Raw genomic sequence first — 22,714 nt, 5'->3', positions numbered from 1 at the left:
AGGGAAGGGAAAATATTCAGGGGGTAAGGGGGGGGGGGGGGGAATATTTAGGGAGTTGGGGAAGGGAGAATATTTAGGGAATTGGGGAAGGGAGAATATCGAGGGAGTTGGGAAGGGAGAATATTTAGGGAGTTGGGGAAGGGAGAATATTTAGGGAGTTTGGGAAGGGAGAATAGGTAGGGAGTTAGGGAAGAGAGGATATTTAGGGTGTTGGGGAATGGTGAATATTTAGAGAGTTATAGTTGGGGAAGGGAGAATACTACGGGAAATGGGGAAGGGAGAATAGTTTTCATAATGAATAAAATACTAACCTCTCTATCTGTTTGTCATTTTTACAGATTTCCAAACAGTTGGAGAGTCTGCATTATCGTATGGTCAATGATGTTGCAAATTACATCAGTCCAGATCTTGATAAATCAGACTGGGATGTTTTTGTCGGGTCATTACATTCCCTCTTGGAGAAAAATTTCCTAGAGAGAAAAGACATCAATTTTATTCAGATTTGTACAGAACTGATTAAAAAAGAACATATATATTATGGATCCTACACTACGCTGTATGAAGCCGTCAAGAAAATTGATGCTCGTGCCGCAAAGATTATTCAAGCTACAGCTGATGAAATCCAGGCGATCCAATTAGAAGGTTTGTTGATTTTAAGTAAGTTTATGTATAGGTTGAGATTAAAATGACAGGTTGGTAGTGTGACTAATTAATGACCTAGCTATGTGTGCTGAGGAAAGTATATACATATATGTGATATTTACTAAAGGTAGAGTTTGACTTCCTATAAATGTTGTTTTTAGCTCACCGGTTATGAGTACCGAGAGCTAATGCTGTCACCCCTGCGGCCACGTCCGCGTTGGCATTGGCGTCGGCGTTTTTGGAAAGCTTGTAAGTCCAAAAGTATACACCTCATGCCCTTCTAATTTAGTTTAAAGATTCATTAGAGGTCTTGGAGTGATGTTATGGCAAAATCATGCAGAAAAAAAAATGTGATTTTTTAAGCTCACCTGGTCCGAAGGACCAAGGTGAGCTTATGCCATACCGTTGCGTCCGTCGTCCGTCCGTCCGTCAACAATTGACTTCTTCTTCATAACTACTGATCAGAATTTGACAAAATTTGGTCAGAAGCATCCCTATGGGGTGGCAACTAAACATTGTACAAATGGTGGGGCTGACCCCCCAGGGGCCTGAGGGGCGGGGCCAAAATTGGCCAATTTGGCTGTATTGATATTAACAACTTCTTCTATGAAACCAAGCTATGGATATCGCTCATATTTGCCTGGTAACATCACTATGAGGTGGGGATTCAAAATTGTACAAATGATGGGGCTGACCCCCCAGGGGCCTGAGGAGCGGGGCCAACTGTGGTCAATTGGGCTATATTGATAATAAACGACTTATTCTCTGAATTCGATCAATGGATATTGTTCCTATTTATTTGCCTGGTAGCATCACTATTGGGTGGGGATTCAAAATTGTACAGATGGTGGGGCGGACCCCCCAGGGGCCTGAGGGGCGGGGCCAAATTTGGTCAATTGGGCTATATTGATATAAACGACTTCTTTGATACCGAGCAATGGATATTGCTCATATTTGCCTAGTAGCTTCAGGGGATTAAAAACTGTACAATTGATTGGGCTGACCCCCCTGGGGTCTTGAGGGGTTGGGCCAAAAGGGGTTTATTTGGCTATATTAATATTAACGACTTCTCTGAAACCGAGCAAAGGATATTGTTCCTATTTGCCTGGTAGCATCACTATTGGGTTGGGATTTAAAATTGGACAAATGATGGGGCTGACCCTCCAGGGGTCTGAGGGGCGGGGCCAAATGTGGTCAGTTTGGCTATATTTATATGAACGACTTCTTCTCTGAAACCAAGCAATGGATATCGCTCATATTTGCCTATTAACTTCAATATTGGGTGGGGATTCAGAAGTGTACAATTGATGGGCTGACCCCCCAGGGGTCTTAAGGGGTGGGGCTAAAAGGGGTGGCTATATTAATATTATTGACTTCTTCTCTGAAACCAAGCAAAGGATATTGTTCCTATTTGCCTGGTAGCATCACTATTGGGTGGGGATTCAAAATTGTACAAATAGTTGAACCAACCCCCTGGGGGCTGAGGGGCAGGACCAAAAGGGGTCAATTTGATTAAATTGATATAAATAACTTCTTCTCTGAAACTAAGCAATGGATATTACTCACATTTGTATGGTAGCATGGTCATGGGATGGGGATTCAAAGTTGTACAAATCTTAGGGTTGACCCCACCAGGTGACTGAGGGGTGGAGCTAAAAGGGGTCAATTTGGCTAAATTGATATGATCAACTTCTCTGAAAAAAGCTCATGTTTGACTGGTAGCATCCTTTTTGGTAAGGATTCAAAATTTTATGAAGGAAGGAACTGACCCTGACCATGACAAAGCAATACCAGTGACAAATCAGGGCTCTACAATATTATTTTTTCACACTTGTCCGCTTGGGCAAGTGATTCTAAAATCTACTTGTCCGACAGCCAAATGCACTTGTCCAAGCTTTTCCCACTAGCTTGCAGAAAAATGTTTGCCATTATGATAATCATATTATAATAATGAAATAAACTAGAAATTGTTGGCTAACAATTTGACGGGCTTTTCACCTTCTTGGCATAAATGACCTAAAGGCTTGGTATTTCCAAAGGTTAAAAAAATTATTTAAGAACACTTGATGGTCATCCACATTCTAGTTTTGAATAAATCTGCCATCATTAAATAAAACGTTTCAACAAATGTTGGACGAGGGGAGGTAACTCGTACAGCACATTGTATGAGTTATCTCCCCTCGTCCATCTAACGTTATATCTCAGATGCCAGATTAATTCAAAATTTCGTACCGCATTAATGGCAAATGTTACCGAAACACTAAAAACATCAAAATCATCAAAAAACATGCTGCATCATACTGAGAACTTTTTTTGGAAAAAGATTGAAAAATGAAGATTTTCTAAAAATAGACTTATTTGACCCCATAGCAAACGCTTTTATTTAACCCGGCTGACCCTAAAACTTTTAGTGAGTAAAAGCTATAGCCAGGCATTAACTACAAATAACAAAATTACCCGACCCCTGTAAAATGAATACTTTTTTAATTATGGGCATTTTAAGCTTTTTAATACATGACGTCATGGCGGCCATCTTGGATTTCAAATCAACTTAAAAAATAACATAACTTAGCCAGGACAATCCAAGGATTATTTCAGCTAAGATTGAGCTGAATGCCACTTGTGGAACTTGAGAAGAAGTTTAAAATGTAAAACTATTTTTAATATAGAATATATAGGGGGAAATTCAAAATGGCGTATAACAGAAACCGTATGTGTCACAGAAAAACTGAAAACGTCAAATTCATCAGAATGACATTCTACATCATACTAAGAATGTTTTTTGGAAAAAGATTGAAAAATGAAGATTTTCTAAAAATAGACTTATTTGACCCCATAGCGTACGCTTTTATTTGACCTGGCTGACCCTAAAACTTTTAGTGAGTAAAAGCTAGAGCCAGGCATTAACTACAAATAACATAATTACATGACCCCCGTAAAATGAATACTTTTTTGATTATGGGCATTTTAAGCTTTTTAATACATGACGTCATGGTGGCCATCTTGGATTTCAAATCAACTTAAAAAATAACATAACTTGGCCAGGACAATCCAAGGATTATTTCAGCTAAGATTGAGCTGAATGCCACTTGTGGAACTTGAGAAGAAGTTTAAAATGTAAAACTATTTTTTAATATAGAACATATAGGGGGAAATTCAAAATGGCGTACAACAGAAACCGTATGTGTCACAGAAAAACTGAAAACGTCAAATTCATCAGAATGACATTCTACATCATACTAAGAATTTTTTTTGGAAAAAGATTGAAAAATGAAGATTTTCTAAAAATAGACTAACTTGACCCCCAGGCGAGCTTTTTTATTTGACCTCTGACCTTTAACTTGTAATTTTATAAAAATTAGCCCCAAAGGTACTGTAACATAATATCATAACATGACTCTTGTTTCTTGAATACTTTTCGAGTTATGGCCATTTTAAACTTTTGAGGTATGACGTCATGGCGGCCATCTTGGTTTCTTGACCTACTTGAAGATGTTGCTGTCACCCCTTCAACTCATGCCATATACAATAGGCATACCAGACTTGGCATACCTTTTACCATTTTCCCACAACTTGTGTGACAAAATAAAATGCAGAAGAAGAAGAATAATAATAAACATAACAGAAACAATAGGTCTTTTCACCACTTAGGTGAAAAGCCCTAATTAAGTTAACTCTTTAAAACTGTGTCAGTTGTCTTTATTTATTATTACAGTGATTTTTTCATTATAATGCAACGCTGAACCCAAATTTCGTCAAATCCATATTACACCTGTTATAAACAGTCAGATCAATCTTTGTCATGTAAACGCTTATATATAGGGCGATCTCTTAAATACAAACGCAACAGCGATTCAGATTTTCATGTTCGGAACACATCTGGGTTTACCCCGATCTCTTTGATACAAACGCAACAGCGATTCAGATTATCATATTCGGAACACATCTGGGTTTTTACATAACATACCAATAGCTTACCTCCCTGAATCCAGAATGTGGCCATCGCAGTTCAATCGATCTCTTTGAAGTCACATTTTATTGAAAAACGAAATGAACAACTCTTGAATTTTGTAAGAAAGACATTTTAATCTTTTTTGCCATTTCTAAAAGCATAGTTTCTGCTAAAAATCATTGTCCGACAGAGATTTGTACTGGTACGGACAAGTCGGACAAGCGTAATTGTCGAGCCCTGCAAATATACTTCATCATCATTCTTGTTAGCTCACTTGCCCTTCGGCGTCAACTTTCCATTCAAACAACTTCTTCTCAATAACCAAAAGGCCCAGAGACCTAATATTGGGCCTGTAGCATGCTGGGGTGAAGGGCTACCAAGTTTGTTCAAATGAATAACGTTGACCTTCATTCAAGGTCACAGGGGTCAAAAAGGCTAAAATCTTTAAACAACTTCTTCTCAATAACCAAGAGGCCCAGGGAGTTGATATTGGGTCTGTAGTATGCTGGGGTAAAAGGCTACCAAATTTGTTCAAATGAATGACCTTGACCTTCATTCAAGGTCACAGGAGTCAAAAGGCTAAAATCTTTAAACGACTTCTTCTCAATAACCAAGAGGCCCAGGGAGTTGATATTGGGTCTGTAGCATGCTGGGGTGAAGGGCTACCAAGTTTGTTCAAATGAATGACCTTGACCTTCATTCAAGGTCACATGAGTCAAATATGCTAAAAAAAATTAAACAACTTCTTCTAAATAGCCAAAAGACCCAGGGACTTGATATTGGGTCTGTAGCATGCTGGGGTGAAGGGCTACCAAGTTTGTTCAAATGAATGACCTTGACCTTCATTCAAGGTCACAGGAGTCAAAAAGGCTAAAATCTTTAAACGACTTCTTCTCAATAACCAAGAGTCCCAGAGACCTGATATTTGGTCTGTAGCATGCAGGGGTAAAGGGCTACCAAGTTAGTTCAAATAAATGACCTTGACCTTCATTCAAGGTCACAGGAGTCAAAAAGGCTAAAATCGTTAAACGACTTCTTCTCAATAACCAAGAGGCCCAGTGAGTTGATATTGGGTCTGTAGCATGCTGGGGTAAAGAGCTACCAAGTTTGTTCAAATAAATGACCTTGACCTTCATTCAAGGTCACGGGGGTCAAATATGCTAAAAAAAAATTAAACAACTTCTTCTAAATAGCCAAAAGACCCAGGGACTTGATATTGGGTCTGTAGCATGCTTGGTTGAAGGGCTACCAAGTTTGTTCAAATTAATGACCTTGACCTTCATTCAAGGTCACAGGAGTCAAAAAGGCTAAAATCTTTGAACGACTTCTTCTCAATAACCAAGAGTCCCAGAGACCTAATATTTGGCCTGTAGCATGCTGGGGCAAAGGGCTCCCAAGGTTGTTCAAATGAATGACCTTGACCTTCATTCAAGGTCACAGGAGTCAAAAAGGCTAAAATCTTTAAACGACTCAATAACCAGCAGTCCCAGAGACCTAATATTTGGCCTGCAGCATGCTGGGGTGAAGGGCTACCAAGTTTTTAGGTCACCTGAGACGAAGTCTCAAGTGACCTATTCTAATCGCCTTTTGTCCGTCGTCGTCCGTCGTGCGTCGTCCGTCGTGCGTCCGTAAACTTTTTACATTTTCGACTTCTTCTCCAAAACCACTTAACAAAATTCAATGAAATTTTGCAGAAAGTTTCTATGGCTGAAGGTCAACCAAAATTGTGAATTATATGGTCCCCACCCCCCAGGGGCCTGAGGGGTGGGGCCAAAAAGGGTCAAATTGACTAAAACTTCAAAAATCTTATTCTCTACTCTCAGATATGGTGGAGTCAAACACTCTTTATAGATGAAAGGGTCTTGTGGTGCTTTACCAAAATTGTGAATTGCATGACCCTGGGGTCTCACGTTTGCCCCTGGGGAGGGGGTAAACTTAACTATAGTTTATATAGGGAAATGACATTTTTGACTATTATTTGTTGGATTTGTATTGGAATTCATTCTAACTTGGTTCAAATTATCAGCATGGGATTACAGTTTGATGTTATGTACATGTTGGCCCTGGTTGACTCCCAGGGGCTGGTGGGTGGGGCCAAAAATGGTCAAATTGACTGAAATTTCAAAAATCTTCTTATCTACTATATGTTAGAATCAAATACTCTTCATAGACTGACCCCATTAGGACTGATGGGTGGGGCCAAAAAGGGCCGAAATATTTCAAATCTCAGGTGACCGTTAAGGCCCTTTGGGCCTCTTGTTTCAAATGAATGACCCTGACTCACATTCAAGGTCACGTCGATCAAGTATGCTTAAATCTTTAAATGACTTTTAGTGAAAAGCCAAAGTGCAGAGAGACATTATATTGGTCCTGTAGCATGCTTTCAAATAACTGCAGGATCCATGTATGAAAAGATCACTGCATTGCAGGTGAGCGATTTGGGCCCATTGGGCCCTTGTTTCATATCTTGTGAAATCCAGGTTGAGCGATACAGGCCCTTTGGGCCTCTTGTTAGTTTTATATGATCAGGTTATTAAATGTTACTATGTTTGTCATGTCATTATTACATGTATGATCAAATCTCATACCTAGGTAATAATTATAACATATTGTATGATCAAATCTCATAATAATTAACATATTGTATGATCAAATCTCATCATAATTAACATATTATATGATCAAATCTCATAACAATTGTTGTGCATGACACACTGTATTATTAGCTCAAAATATCCCGTTTTATTAGCTCACCTGGTCCGAAGGAGCAAGGTGAGCTTATGCCATACTGTGGTGTCCGTCGTCCATCTGTCAACAATCGACTTCTCCTTCATAACCGCTCAACAGAATTTGACCAAATTTGGTCAGAAGCATTCTTATGTGGTGGGGATAAGAAATTGTAAAAATGGTGGGGCTGACCCCCTGGGGGCCTGAGGGGCGGGGCCAAAAGGGGTTAATTTGGCTAAATTGATAGAAACAACTTCTTCTCAGAATCTAAGCAATGGATATCACTCATATTTGACTGGTAGCATCCTTATAGAGTAGGGATCCAAATTTGAACAAATGGTGGGGCTGACCCCCTGAGGGCCTAAGGGGCCCAAAAGGTGTCCATTAATTAGCAATATTGATATAAATTACTTCTTTTCTGGAACTAAATGCAATGCAATGTATGACATTGATTTTTAGCCCACCATCTTCAGATGGTGGGCTATTCAAATCGCCCTGCGTCCGTGGTCCGTCCCTCCGTCTGTCCGTCCGTCCCTCCGTCCGTCCCTCCGTCCGTCCCTCCGTCCCCCGTCCCTCCGTCCCCCGTCCCTCCGTCCCTCTGTCCCTCCGTCCGTAAACAATTATTGTTATCGCTATTTCTGAGAATGTACTGAATGGATCTTTCTCAAATTTCATATGAAGTTTCCCCTTGGTGCTTAGTTATGCATATTGCGTTTTGAGACCAATGGGATATCAACATGGCCGACAGGCAGCCATCTTGGATTTTGACAATGAAGTTTGTTATCGCTATTTCTGAGAATGTACTGAATGGATCTTACTGAAATTTCATATGTAAGTTTCCCTTGGTACCTAGTTATGCATATTGCATTTTGAGACCAATCAGAAAACAACATGGCCGACAGGCAGCCATCTTGGATTTTGACAATTGAAGATTGTTATCGCTATTTCTGAGAAAGTACTAAAGGGATCTTTCTGAAATTTCATATGTAGGTTCCCCTTGGTGCCTAGTTATGCATATTGCGTTTTGAGACCAATTGGATAACAACATGGCCGACAGGCAGCCATCTTGGATTTTGACAATTGAAGTTTGTTATCGCTATTTCTGAGAATGTACTGAATGGATCTTACTGAAATTTCATATATAAGTTTCCCTTGGTGCCTAGTTATGCATATTGCGTTTTGAGACCAATCAGAAAACAACATGGCCGACAGGCAGCCATCTTGGATTTTGACAATTGAAGTGTGTTATCACTATTTCTGAGAAAGTACTGAATGGATCTTTCTGAAATTTCATATGTAGGTTTCCCTTGGTGCCTAGTTATGCATATTGCGTTTTGAGACCAATCAGAAAACAACATGGCCGACAGGCAGCCATCTTGGATTTTGACAATTGAAGTTTGTTATCACTACTTCTGAGAAAGTACTGAATGGATCTTTCTGAAATTTCATATGTAAGTTTCCCTTGGTGCCTAGTTATGCTTATTGCGTTTTGAGACCAATCAGAAAATAACATGGCCGACAGGCAGCCATCTTGGATTTTGACAATTGAAGTTTGTTATCACTATTTCTGAGAAAGTACTGAAGGGATCTTTCTAAAATTTCATAAGTAGGTTCCCCTTGGTCCCTTGTGTTGCATTTTTGGACAAGTCTGTCCTGAAAACAACCTGGCAAACAAACAGCCATCGTTAAATCTCAAATTTCTTATATAGCTACTGTAGGATTCCTTTGTTTGAAAAGTACTGGAGGGATGTCTCAATTTGCACAGATTAGTAAAATGAAGGGAAAAGTAGAGAAAAGATCAATCTGACATGGAACCTATGAAGATCATTCCATGGTGGGCACCAAGATCCCTCTGGGATCTCTTGTTAGGTCTTCTGACCTGAAGGGTCTTGATGACCTATAGCCATCGTGCTTCGTTCGTCGTCGTCGTCCGCCGTCAGCCGTCCGTAAACTTTTCACATTTCAATCTTCTTCTCAAGATCCACCAGTGGGATTGAGCTGAAACTTGCCAGAAATGATTCTGAGATGGCCCTGACCAAGTGTTGTTATTTTTCGGGTCGGTCCGAAATCCAAGATGGCCGCCATAGCCGCCATTTTGAAAACACATTTTAAACTTCTTCTCATGTTCAACCAGTGCTATTGAGCTGAAACTTGCCAGAAATGATCCTGAGATGGTCCTGACCAAGTGTTGTTATTTTTCAGGTCGGTCCGAAATCCAAGATGGCCGCCATCTTGAAAAACACATTTCAAACTTCTTCTCATGTTCCACCAGTGCTATTGGGCTGAAACTTGCCTGAAATGATCCTGATATGATGCCGACCAAGTGTTGTTATTTTTCCGGTCGGTCTGAAATCCAAGATGGCCGCCGTGGCCGCCATCTTGAAAAACACATTTTAAACTTCTTCTCCAGTTCCACAAGTGCTATTAAGCTGAAACTTGCCTGAAATGATCCTGATATGATCCTGACCAAGTGTTGTTATTTGTCGGGTCAGTCAAAATCCAAGATGGCCACCATAGCCACCATCTTGAAAAAACACATTTTAAACTTATTCCTAAGTTCCACCAGTGCTATTGAGCTGAAACTTGCCTGAAATGATCCTGATATGATCCAGACCAAGTGTGTTATTTTTCGGTTTGGTCCGAAATCCAAGATGGCCGTCGTGGCGCCATCTTGAAAAACTTTTTTGACACAGGGGTAACCCTGAGTCATAGGGATCACTATAAAAAAGGGGAAATGGCAGTGGTAAAAATACAGGTACTGCCCTCTACCGGGCTCTCTGAACAATATTACAATACACAATTTTTGCTTCTGCTGAACGGAAGATGTGAAATAATTACTGTAGTTAAAATGGTTCCTATAAATCAGTCATAATCATATTATGATAACATCATTTCTTTCTTATTTTATTGTTTAAGTATATTTTTGTGTTTTTGATGTTTACTTTTGAAGCTAAAAGCTAACCTGCCATACTGGATATTATATGTTATCGTAGGGTTGACCTACATAGTAACTTCACTTCGGTTCCGATTGTGTAATAAATACACAACACTGCAAATATGCCGGTAATACGCCAAGTTACCTTGGATTCATATATTCGATGTAGAAGGTAGAAGTTTTGAAGTGATGGGGAAAGATTGACGTGTAAATATGGACTTTGAAAGATTATCGATAGAACTAGTGCCAGTTTGTCCGCGCTATTTTTAGATCTATGGAGATTGTTTGTACAACATACTGAATCGGCCCGGATATTAAATCCGGAAAAAATATAAGTGGCCTAATTTATTTACTCATTTTTTTATTTAAACGCTAAAAGCGTGTACATTTACGCCACTTTGTGTGCAGCATTTATTAGAAATATCTTTTAATTATTGTGTTTGCTTTATTAAATGGAATATCACAGTTTAAATGTATCCGGACATTTGACCCGGTCGCTGGTTTTTGTGTCAGTTTTGCCTTGTGACCCGTATGTTCATCGAGACATTTCATCTATCTTGTTTACCATCGTAGACTTTCTTTTGTGATTGTAATATACCTGATCAGAATACTATGCAATGCGATAATTAAATGCAAATTTTATATCTCAAATCTAGATTGTTATAATAAATAGATCTAGTGTACAGAAAAATAGAATAGAAATAAGAGCCGACCTATATCTACCGTAATTTGTTGACATCATTCTATTTTTATTAGGCCTAGCTGATTAGTCATAACGTTGCCATACCAAATAAACCCAATAGGATAAAATGAATGAAATGTAGTCTAGATCTTGCACAAAAAAAACATTGCCTCTAATTCTAGCTTTTAGAGTGACAACCTCTTGCATCTTTGCTAACTAAGATATGTTTCAATGCTGCTAAATGTACAGTTCATCCAGTTGGGCATTCTAATTTTGAAATTGATGATTTGATATCATCAATTTCAAAATTAAGTAAGCTATAGCTATATTCAGATCTCACTAACATAAATTAACATTAAACATACATACATATATGTATCATGCAGTTACAGTTATGTATATGGTACATATACTATTGTGGAGAATATTTGATGTAATGTACTTACAAAAAAAATATAAGTTAAAAACAAACTTCCACTTCAAATTGATTTGAACTGTACATGTGAATGAATGTGTTTTTTTATAGATAATTTGTAGCTACACAGTATGGAGTGTAAACATATAACATAGAGTGCTATATGAAAATCATGTTTCACTCGAATGAGCGATTAAGAAATCGCCACAAGTCTGAGCTGATATGAGCATGTAATTCAAAGTTTTGAATGCTAATTATAAATTAGTTTGATGTGCCCGTCATTGATGCCAATGCCGTATATATAATGGTATACTCTAGCTGCCCTGTCTACATCCGCATTCTCAGCCTCCAGATCTAGAGTAGTTTAGCATACCCAGGTGTTTTTTTGTACAGTGGAACCTCTATAAACCGAACATGCATGGGACATGATTATTTGTTCGGTTTATAGAGGGTTCGGTTTGGAGAAGTTGATCGAAAAATGACCTGTCAAATTCCGGATATAATTGGTTGGACGATGTTTTATTAGAATGCACCAGATTACAAAACGGCACGTACATACTTAGACAATTTGGATTGTCTGAATAATATGCATATTATGAAAGTTAATCAATGTTTATATTGCAGAATATATAAGAAAGGCAAATGACTATAACAATAGTTTTAAACAGTATTTTCACATGTACAACTACACTTTACGATCGGCCTACATTTTGTTACATCCGGTGAAGCTTCGTCATGTGGATGGGGCCAATAGTCCGATACGGAATATTTTACACATCAAATAATAGTTAAAGGGTGTGAAGATGTTTTGTTTCAATATCAATTACAATTGATCAGATGATACTGGTCATATTTCCGACATCGCTGTTGTCTAAAAAAACATCACGGGCTTCTTTACGAAAACAACCCCTTTTGGGCCTCATTTAAATTAAATGCGAAACTCAGGCTTCTAGCTCTACTTGCATTGAGAAGTTAAACGAACCGACGCGCTTCAATGAAGTGTGGCATTGTTTCATAATTGTCGTGTTGATTATACACTAGGCCTTCCGTCATAATGCCCCCTTGGGGTATATATTGGATACCTGTACAAAACACCTACGTAGGTCCCGAGACAATAAGGCTTCACACAATACCCGTCACAGTTGTTTCACGGTTGACTGGCCTGACCTCGTGTCATAATCGCTCAGGTAAGGCCGGTTTTCGGAAGTAATTTTTGGTATATTTTAACAGGAACCGGACACAAAATCAGTCCGGTGTTCGGAATTCAGAGGGATCGGTATTTGGAAGTTTTTTAATACTATAATAAAGAAGGACCAATTCCATACAATGACAATTCGTTCGGTATTCAGAGGTGTTCGGTTTTTAGAAGGTTCGGTTTTCGGAAGTTGCACTGTACTTATATATTAAATTATTAATTACACAATTGAATATGTTTTAATGGAAATGAAGTGCTTATTATATTAATTACACAATTGAATATGTTTTAATGGAAATGAAGTGTAACTAGCTCAGTAGCTAGTCTTCTAATCCGATACAAAATGATAGATACTGAAACCCTAAACCTATAGTCAAAGATGATTAACATCTAGTTTATGTTATCATAAAGACAGTCTTAGGAATTAAAATTCTGTGTATATCATGCAGGTGAAACATTGAGATCTATAGGTTATTAGTCAACCCCTCCCGCCTTCCCTTCCCCCTCCCCTGCTGATAGGGTGCGACACCCTTTTATTACCTGGACAGTTCAGGCCTCAGGGAATCTTTCAATACACTGGTCAAAGTGCAAAAGAGTGACACTGGCATGTTGTTTACATCTTCCTAAGTGTGAGGAATTAATTTTAAAATATGGTAGAAATAACTTCCATAACTGTGAATGTATTAGGTGGCTAAACGAGACGGATAGAGTAAGAAATATGTCTTATTGTCCAGTAAATCAATATATAAAACAAACTATGATAGCAAGGGAAAGCAAACAAATATTTCATACAACAAATTGAATCTAATTAGTCAATCATATATAGTTCATAATCTTACATCAAGGAAAAGCAATAATATAAACTGGTGATGGCATCACTTTTTTGTTATTTTAAAAGATATAGATCTATAGAAGACCACATAAGAATGGAAATCATCACATTTTACTGTGCCCTGCACTCACAATTTCATGCATATTTTGTAACATGTAATTAACCATTGATAATATCTTACATCATTAGCTCACCTGAACCGAAGGTCCGTTGAGCTTATGCCATGGCGCGGCGTCCGTCCATCAACATTTGCTTCAAATCGCTACTAGTCAAAAAATTCTTATTGGATTTTGACAAAATTTGGCCAGAAACATCCTTGGCAGAATGGGAACAGATTTTGCATAAATGGTTACTCTGACCCCCTGACCCCTGAGGGGCCAAAGGGGCGGGGCCCAATATGGGAAATAGAGGTAATTCCTCTAAATCTCAACTAGTCATAAAGTTATGAATGGATTTGAACCCAATTTGGTCAGAAACATCCTTGGGGGAAGGGGAACAGATTTTTTATAATTGGTGATTCTGACCCGCGAGGGGCCAAAAGGGCGGGGCCAAATATGGGAAATAAAGGTAATTCCTCTAAATCTCAACTAGTCATAAAGTTATGAATGGATTTGAACCCAATTTAGTCAGAAACATCCTTGGGGGGAAGGGGAAAAGATTTTGCATAAATGGTGGCTCTGACCCCGAGGGGCCAAAGGGGCGGGGCCCAATAGGGGAAATAGAGGTAATTCCTTTAAATCACTACTAGTCATAAAGTTATGAATGGATTTGAATCCAATTTGGTCAGAAACATCATTTGGGGAAGTGGAACAGATTGTGCATAAATGGTGACTCTGACCCTAAAGGGGCCAAATGGGCGGGGCCAAAAGGGCGGGGCCCAGTGGGGGAAATAGAGGTAATTCCTTTGAATCGCTACTAGTTATCAAGTTATGAATGGATTTGAACCCAATTTGGTCAGAAACAGGGGAACAGATTTTGCATAAATGGTGACTCTGACCCCCGAATGGCCAATAGGTGAAATAGAGGTAATTCCTTTAAATCGCTACTAGTTATAAAGGTATGAATGGATTTGAACTTAATTAAGTCAGAAACATCATTGGGGAAGAGGAACAGATTTTGCATAAATGGTGACTGACTCCCAAGGCTCCAAAGGGCAGGGCCCAATAGGGGAAACAGAGGTGATTTCTTTAAATCACTTCTAGTCATAAAGTTATGAACGGATTTGAATCCAATTTGGTCGGAAACATCCTTGGAGAAAGCGAAACAGATTTTGCATTAATGATGACTTTGACCCCCAATTGACCAAAGGGGGTGGGGCCCCATAGGGGAAATAATGGTAATTCCTTTAAATTGCTACAAGTAATAAAGTTATGAATGCATGTTGTAAATTTAGAGCAGTTAGGATCCCCACACTATAACCATATATAGCATTGTTTGATGTTGACAAACAAAACAAATTGAACATGAACATTATTTTGACATTTGGTCAAATCAAACCAGGTGAGCGATACAAGCCCCATGGGCCTCTTGTTACCATTTAGTGGACTTACTTTTTAGCCCACCATCGGACCTTTCTTAAATTTCATATGTAGGTTCCCCTTGGTGCCTAGTTATGCATATGGCATTTTGACACCAATCGGAAAACAACATGGCCGACAGGCAGCCATCTTGGATTTTGACAATTGAAGTTTGTTATCGCTATTTCTCAGAAAGCACTGAAGGGATCTTTCTCAAATTTTATATGTAGGTTCCCTTTGGTGCCTAGTTATGCATACTGCATTTTGAGAACAATCGGAAAACAACATGGCCGACAGGCAGCCATCTTGGATTTTGACAATTGAAGTTTGTTATCACTATTTCTGAGAATATACTGAATGGATCTTTCTGAAATTTCATATGTAGGTTTCTCTTTGTGGCTTATTATGCATATTGCATTTTGAGACCAATAAGAAAACAACATGGCCGACAGGCAGCCATCTTGGATTTTGACAATTGAAGTTTGTTATCACTATTTCTGAGAAAGTATTTAAGGGATCTTTCTCAAATTTCATATGTAAGTTTCCCTTGGTGCCTAGTTATGCCTATTGCGTTTTAAGATCAATCAGAAAACAACATGGCTGACAGGCAGCCATCTTGGATTTTGACAATTTCAGTTTGTTATCACTATTTCTGAGAAAGTACTGAATGGATCTTTCTGAAATTTTATATGTAGGTTTCCCTTGGTGCCTAGTTATGCATATTGCGTTTTGAGGGCAATCAGAAAACAACATGGCCGACAGGCAGCCATTTTGTGGATTTTGACAATTGAAGTTTGTAATCGCTATTTCTCAGAAAGCACTGAAAAGATCTTTCTGAAATTTCATATGTAAGTTTCCCTTGGTGCTTAGTTATGCATATTGCGTTTTGAGACCAATCTGGAAACAACATGGCCGACAGGCAGCCATCTTGGATTTTGATGATTGAAGTTTGTTATCGATATTTCTCAAAGTACTGAATGGATCTTTCTGGAATTTCATAAGTAGGTTCCATTTGGTCACTTGTATTGCATTTTTGGATCAGTCTGTCCTGAAAAAACCCTGGCAAACAAACAGCCATTATCGTTAAATCTCAAATTTGTTATATAGCTAGGATTCCCTTGTTTGAAAAGTACTGGAGGGATGTCTCAATTTGCACAGATTAGTAAAATGAAGGGAAAAGTAGAGAAAAGATCAATCTGACATGGAACCTATGAAGATCATTCAATGGTGGGCGCCAAGATCCCTCTGGGATCTCTTGTTTTGACACAAAAACCCACTTTTAAAGATTTTAGGGGTTAGTTTTGGAAAGGTTGTAAGTCCACACCCTTCTTATTATCCCCCGCGAAACGTGTTTGCATATTAAATTGGGCTCCGTCTGTCGTCCGTCCGTCCGTCCGTATTCTGTCAACAATTGACTTCTTCAAAACCACACATCAGAATTTAACCAAATTTGGTCAGAAGCATCCCTATGAGGTGGGGACTCAAAATTGTACAAATGGTGGGGCTGACCCCCTGGGGGCCTTAGGGGAAGGGTCAAAAGTGGTCAATTTGGCTCTATTAATGTCAACGACTTCTTCTCTGAAACCAAGCAAAGGATATTGCTCCTATTTGCCTGGTAGCATGGCTATGGGATAGGGATTAAAAACTGTACAAATGGTGGGGCTGATCCCCTGGGGGCCTTAGGGGCAGGCCAAAACGGGTCAATATAGCGATATTTATATTAATGACTTCTTCTCTGAAACCAAGCAAAGGATATTGCTCGTATTTGCCCGGTAGCACATATCACTATGGGGTGGGGATTCAAAATTGTACAAGTGGTGGGGCTGACCCCCTGGGGGGCTGAGTGATGGGGCCAAACAGTGTCAATTTGGCTAAATTAATATAAACAGCTTCTTCTCTGAAACTAAGCAATGGATATTGCTCATATTTGCTTGGTAGCACCCCCAAGGGATAAGGATTCAAAATTGTACAAATGACGGGGCTGACCCTCCTGGGGGCTAAGGGCGGGGCCTAAAAGGGGCCAGTTTGGCTTAATTGATATCAACAACATCTCCTCTGAAACTAAGAAATGGATATCACTCATATTCGCCTGGTAGCATCCTCTTGTGGTAGGGATTAAAAAGTTGTACTAATGTGGGGGCTGAGGGGCGGAGCTAATTATAAACAGGGTCAATTTGGCTAAATTAATATAAACAACTTCTTCTCTGAAACTATGCAATGGATATCGGTCATATTCGCCTGGTAGCATCCCCTTGGGGTAGAGTTTCAAAATTGTACAAAGGGGGCTGAGGGTTGGAGCCAAACGGGGTCGATTTAGGTAAATTAATATAAACAACTTCTTCTCTGAAACTAAGCAAAGGATATCGCTCATATTCGCCTCAGGTAGCACACCCTTGGGGTAGGAATTCAAAATTGTACAAATGGTGCGGCTGACCCCCCCAGGGGTCTTAGGGGCGGGGCAAAAGGGGTCAATTTGGCTAAATTGATATAAATGACTTCTCCTCTGAAACTCAGCAATGGATATTGCTCATATTTGCCTGGTAGCACCCCCTTGGGATAGGGATTCAAAATTATACAAATGGTGAGACTGACCCCCGGGGGGGGGCTGAGGGGCGGGGCCAAACAGTGTTAATTTGGCTAAATTAGAGATCCAAGAGTGGTGCTGTGGCAAATCATGCAGAAAAAAAGGCATTTTGGCATTTTACTATATAGTGGACTTACTTTTTTTGACACAAAACTCACTTTAAAGATTTTGGGGGTTAGTTTTGAAAAGCTTGTAAGTCCACATCCTTCTTATTTGGTTTATACATCCATTAGAGGTCTAGGAGCGATATTATGTGACATACAATTACAAAATGACACGCTTATACATTCATAAAAAATGAATGCATAGTGTGATTGCTGCCACTCACTGGTGAGCTTTCGCAATCATTGATTGCACTTGTGTTAAATATGTCTTGGGCATGTACAAAGATAACACTAACATTTCAGTTTCTATATGAAAAAACAACTCGCCGAAAACACACTTGTAGTCTGCCATTTTGTTTAAACTTCTGAAGGCGAGCCTAAAAACTACTTCCGGTACAGAATCCGGAAGAACACAAAGTACGGAAAGAGTTAATTGACAAGGCTATTGACATGATAAAGCTAGAAGAAAATTGGTGCAGTAGTTGTGGAAAAAGTTTGTTCAAACTCGTATAGATATAGTTTCTGAATCCAAATAGTAGCTTTGATATTGGTATTTCATGAAGGTTTGATTTATTTGTTTGTTACAGAAGAAATGGTAATTTTTATGTATCAGCAAATATATGCGATACAGGAAGGATCTTTAGCAGTATTTATAGAGTGTGAAGTGGATCCTAAACCAAACAGTATTTTATGGAAAAGAGGCAAAAGTACACCACCAAGGGAAAAAGTTCTTATTGACAATCGTAAATACTTTTCTGGTAGTAAGGAAGCTCCTTCACTTGTGATAAGAAACCCAGAAAAACTAGTGGATGAAGCTTACTACCAATGCATGGCAAGGGCCAATGGAAAAATAAAAAATGGTGATATTGTACAGCTACAAGTGTGTAAGTATGGATTTATGTAAGTATGTAAATGTTTGATCAAGTAAAGAACAATTATATTGTCAATATTAAGGTAAATAGTTGATTTTAAGACTGCAAAACTCAGCTGAAATGATTGAAAAAATTAGATGAGATCATTTCTGAAATTTTTTGGAAACTTTTAAAAAAATAATCCAAGTAGTGCATTATCTTACTGTACCTGACCAGCAATGAGGCCCTGTTCCAGAATAAGCGCGCTCCCCTTTCGATACAGTCCTTTAGAACTAGGCCTACATTTGGTAATAACCTCCCTCCCTGATTTTGTTCTTGAAAATCTTGTGACATGATGTTAACTTATAAGTTGATCCTAAATAATCTGATTCATATGCAAACCTTAATATCAAAAAGTTCTCTCACCAATTCATGTTCTGATGGTCATCGGTCAAAGTGTCAAGGGTAACACTTGACCCACTTTGGAACAAGATTTGACAATATATACAGTAAAACTCACTTGTGTCGAACACAGTTGAATCAAATACATCGGATGAGTGGAACGTTTTGTTCGGTCCCGATTTTTTCCCTTCTTTATCTTAGTAAATTAAGCACGGATGATTCGAACACTGTTGAATCGAATACTGCGATTGTGTCGAATATATTTTGTGGTCCCTCCCTTTCTAATCTATACCAAAATTTCCATTTTTGTGCCGAACATCGAGTCATCATGCTCATCATGCTTTGCTGACCTCGCCTGATTGACCTAGTGTGACCGATCAGCCGTAAGTTACCAGAGCCTATTGTTAGGTTCCGGCTGTCGGTCACACATCATCCCATTGTTTATACAAGTGAAGTAAACGTTCAGGTATACATAACTAAGAATAAAATGTGCACGTTTTAGTCTACAAACCAATATGTGTTCTGTTTACTGTTTTGATGCACATGGCCGCCGAAAAAATAAGGAAAAAGTAAGGATAAGGATAAATTACATATCTTCCATCGAAAAATGCACAGAAAAAATACTTGTCTGTCATTTATTTATTTATATATGCCTAAATTCTGAATACCACGATGCAAAAGTAACAATGATATGCGGGATGTTTTACTCTGTTCAAAAGATCGTGGCAATACATGATCATGCAGCCGATAAACACTGACCGCGGCGTTCACCTTTGATACAAAATCAGCATGCATACGGTCGCTCAAATTTTCCTGAACTGTTTATTGTTACATTTTGTTAAATTAAAGAACAATGAAAACGGATTTTAAGATAAATAATATGAGTATAATTTATACATTTATATTCTTATAATGTATGTATCGTTTTCATAGAATATTATGCTGTCATTGTACAACTCTCGTGTGTAAATCGCGTGTCTATGTCAAAGATGATTTTACGCATGAAGTTTTTTTTGATCTGTAACTATGCACAATATTGTTTATTAGATAAAGGGAATAACTGTTATCATGTACAATTGATTAATTTCTTTATTATTATTTATTGCTTACTTTCGATTATGTTATCAAGCACTTGTTCTGCATACAGCCGATGATAGTCGGGAATTTTATTTCCGTATATACAAACGTACATGGATAAGTCGAACCATCTGATAAGTCGAATATTTTGCTTGGTCCCGTTGACCTCGACATATCAGAGTTTTACTGTATCTATAAATCCTATTCAGATTGTTGATAATCAACCCATAGGATGACATTAAGCTGTACACCTGATTATATCCTGGTGACAGTTTACGTTGTAGTACAAATGTCAGATAGGTTGATACCTGGATCGATTTTGTTAATACATTTATGCTTACAAACAATGTGTGTATTTGCATTATTATCATTTCTTGATGGACTGAGACCAAAGGTCAAGTTTCAAAATAGCCTAAGAAGCAAAAATTGTTTCCAACAGCTGATGACAAACAAGGATCGAGCAGAGCTAACCCCACCATAACAAGGTCAGTTGTTGAGATTATTACTTATAATCATCGAATAGTCTACTGTAAAATCAGGATAAGAACAATAGTTAAATACCATTATACTTAAAATTGAAACCTATAATCTAAAATGATAATATAACAAAAAACAAAAACAAAATTCAGTGAAAGACAGCATATACAGTCAAACTTTGATGATTTGAACTTTGTTTATTCAAATTTCTCGCTGTGTCGAACTTTTTGCTTGGTCCCGAATTTCCTCACTATATTACGCTACTAACGAACCTATGTATTCAAATTTTTACAAACAGAAAAAGTTTTCGATGTATCAAACTGTTTTCATGGCCCGTTAGCTTTGATATTATAGGTAATTGACATCTCATAATGCGAACAAAAAAATTACCTGTACTGACTTCTTGACAGGTGTTTGTCGTAGCCTCGCGGCAAGATTTCAAGACCAAATTGATAGATAAATGGTGTATTTAGAAGTCATGGCATTTAATCTCTCCGGTATAGCATCTCGGTAGTCAGATATACAAATCTCTGGTTTGGTTTTAATTTGCTTTGAGGTATAAATTAACTAAACTTTTCGATTTGAGCCTGACAGGCGAGAATCAACACGAAGACACCGAGGACATGTTACATTAACAGATATGGTCATTATCAAGAAAACATCGATCTATTGTCAACCATAAATAATTTGAAGTCCCTTTGTTTCAAAGTTTTTCTGTTGGTCCCTTGAACTTTGAAACATCAATGTTTGACTATGTATTATTTCATTAACAATGGATTTATTAACAGTGTTTGATGCATTTCTTTTTATTGCTATCACAGCCATTCGTCCATGACAACGCATGAACCAACCCAGCAAACACAAGGTATTGATAGTTTTTTTGTTCAATACACATTCATAATTTTGCTCAGAGTCAACCATATGAATGACCTAAAATGGAGCATCATCCTTCTTCATCAACATTTCCTTAAAAATCCTTTTTAGTTTTGAACACCTGAATGAATTTTGATGAAATTTGGTCTGGAACATCATTTGATATTCACCCATGCATTTCTGAATTATTCAGTCTAGGTTTTGACAAAATATTCACTTGAAGTTAGCTTTATGTACAGAGATCATCGCATAACAAGAGAAAATTATAAAATTATGTTGATCAGTCTTTTCAAAATGGCACCACCGGGTTGATGTTTCGTAACATCACAAAGAGATGATATCATGAATTGTATCTTACCAATTCCTACGCTTATTAATTCGCTAAACTTTCCACTGCATATACATTTATGCTTACTTATTATCCCCTGCCCAAAAAAGTTGGTGGGGGATATACAAATGAGTTCCGTCCGTCCTTCCTTCCATCCAATCTTCTGCCCTGATTCACTTTGAACAATATCTTTCGAGGGAATGATTGGATTTGGATGAAAATTGCTTGGTAGGCTTATAACCTGAACCCCTCGTTCAATTTCCATTATTAGCATATTCTGTGCATATATTTAATGAGGCTGCTGTGAACTAACTAGCCGATTGCTTTCTGTAAGATTTCGTTTGAAGTTATAACCCGATTCTAACGAGACTTCTATGCTAGATTCATTGCCTGAACCCCTCGCTCAAGTTTGATCATCAGCTAAATCGGAGTTTATTAAATGAGGCTGATGTAACCTGATTGGCCCATTGCTTTCCAGATATGAATCACTCTGTCATTTTAGTATATTTTGCAAGTATATTTTATACATCATAGACACAAACATGCCAATCTCAACCATTACAAAAGGCAAAGTACCAATGATCTGGGTAACTTTAAACATCCTCACACTTCAATTAGTAGGATAATCTCTCTCGAAAAGGAAAAGCTCTCTTGAACATTATACATGTCTCAGGTGGATTCGAACTCAGAACCAAGGCAGTGATGAGAAGGTAACACTTCCATTGAATCCGCCACCTGAATTTTCATAATGTGATGAAACCTCATTACTGATCTTATGTTAGAATTATTATACCACTGTTACAGTTGAATGATTATAAATGTTTTACTGAGCATAACTTTTTTTTAGCCCACCATCATCAGATGGTGGGCTATTAAAATCGCCCTGTGTCCGTGGTCCGTGGTCCGTCCCTCCGTCCGTAAACAATTCTTGTTATCGCTATTTCTGAGAAAGTACTGAAGGGATCTTTCTCAAATTTCATTTGTAGGTTCTCCTTGGTGCCTAGTTATTATGCATATTGCATTTTGGGACCGATCGGAAAACAACATGGCCGACAGGCAGCCATCTTGTATTTTGACAATTGAAGTTTGTTATTGCTATTTCTGAGAAAGTAGAGAAGGGA

General features: G+C 38.3%; 1 protein-coding gene across 1 annotated transcript in view; it reads left to right on the top strand.

Annotated features, from left to right (window-relative positions):
• Positions 1–22,714, top strand: part of LOC117343099 — an 83,164-nt gene that overhangs the window by 3,532 nt on the left and 56,918 nt on the right. The window contains exons 2-5 of the mRNA XM_033905412.1: positions 339–642; positions 18,173–18,469; positions 20,355–20,400; positions 21,214–21,257. Coding sequence (XP_033761303.1) covers positions 339–642; positions 18,173–18,469; positions 20,355–20,400; positions 21,214–21,257 — 691 coding nt within the window. The remainder of the gene's footprint in view (positions 1–338; positions 643–18,172; positions 18,470–20,354; positions 20,401–21,213; positions 21,258–22,714) is intronic.

Source organism: Pecten maximus, chromosome 2 (assembly GCF_902652985.1).
Source record: "Pecten maximus chromosome 2, xPecMax1.1, whole genome shotgun sequence".
Classification (NCBI taxonomy): Eukaryota; Metazoa; Mollusca; class Bivalvia; order Pectinida; family Pectinidae; genus Pecten; species Pecten maximus.
This window is presented reverse-complemented; position numbering and strand designations above follow the sequence as displayed.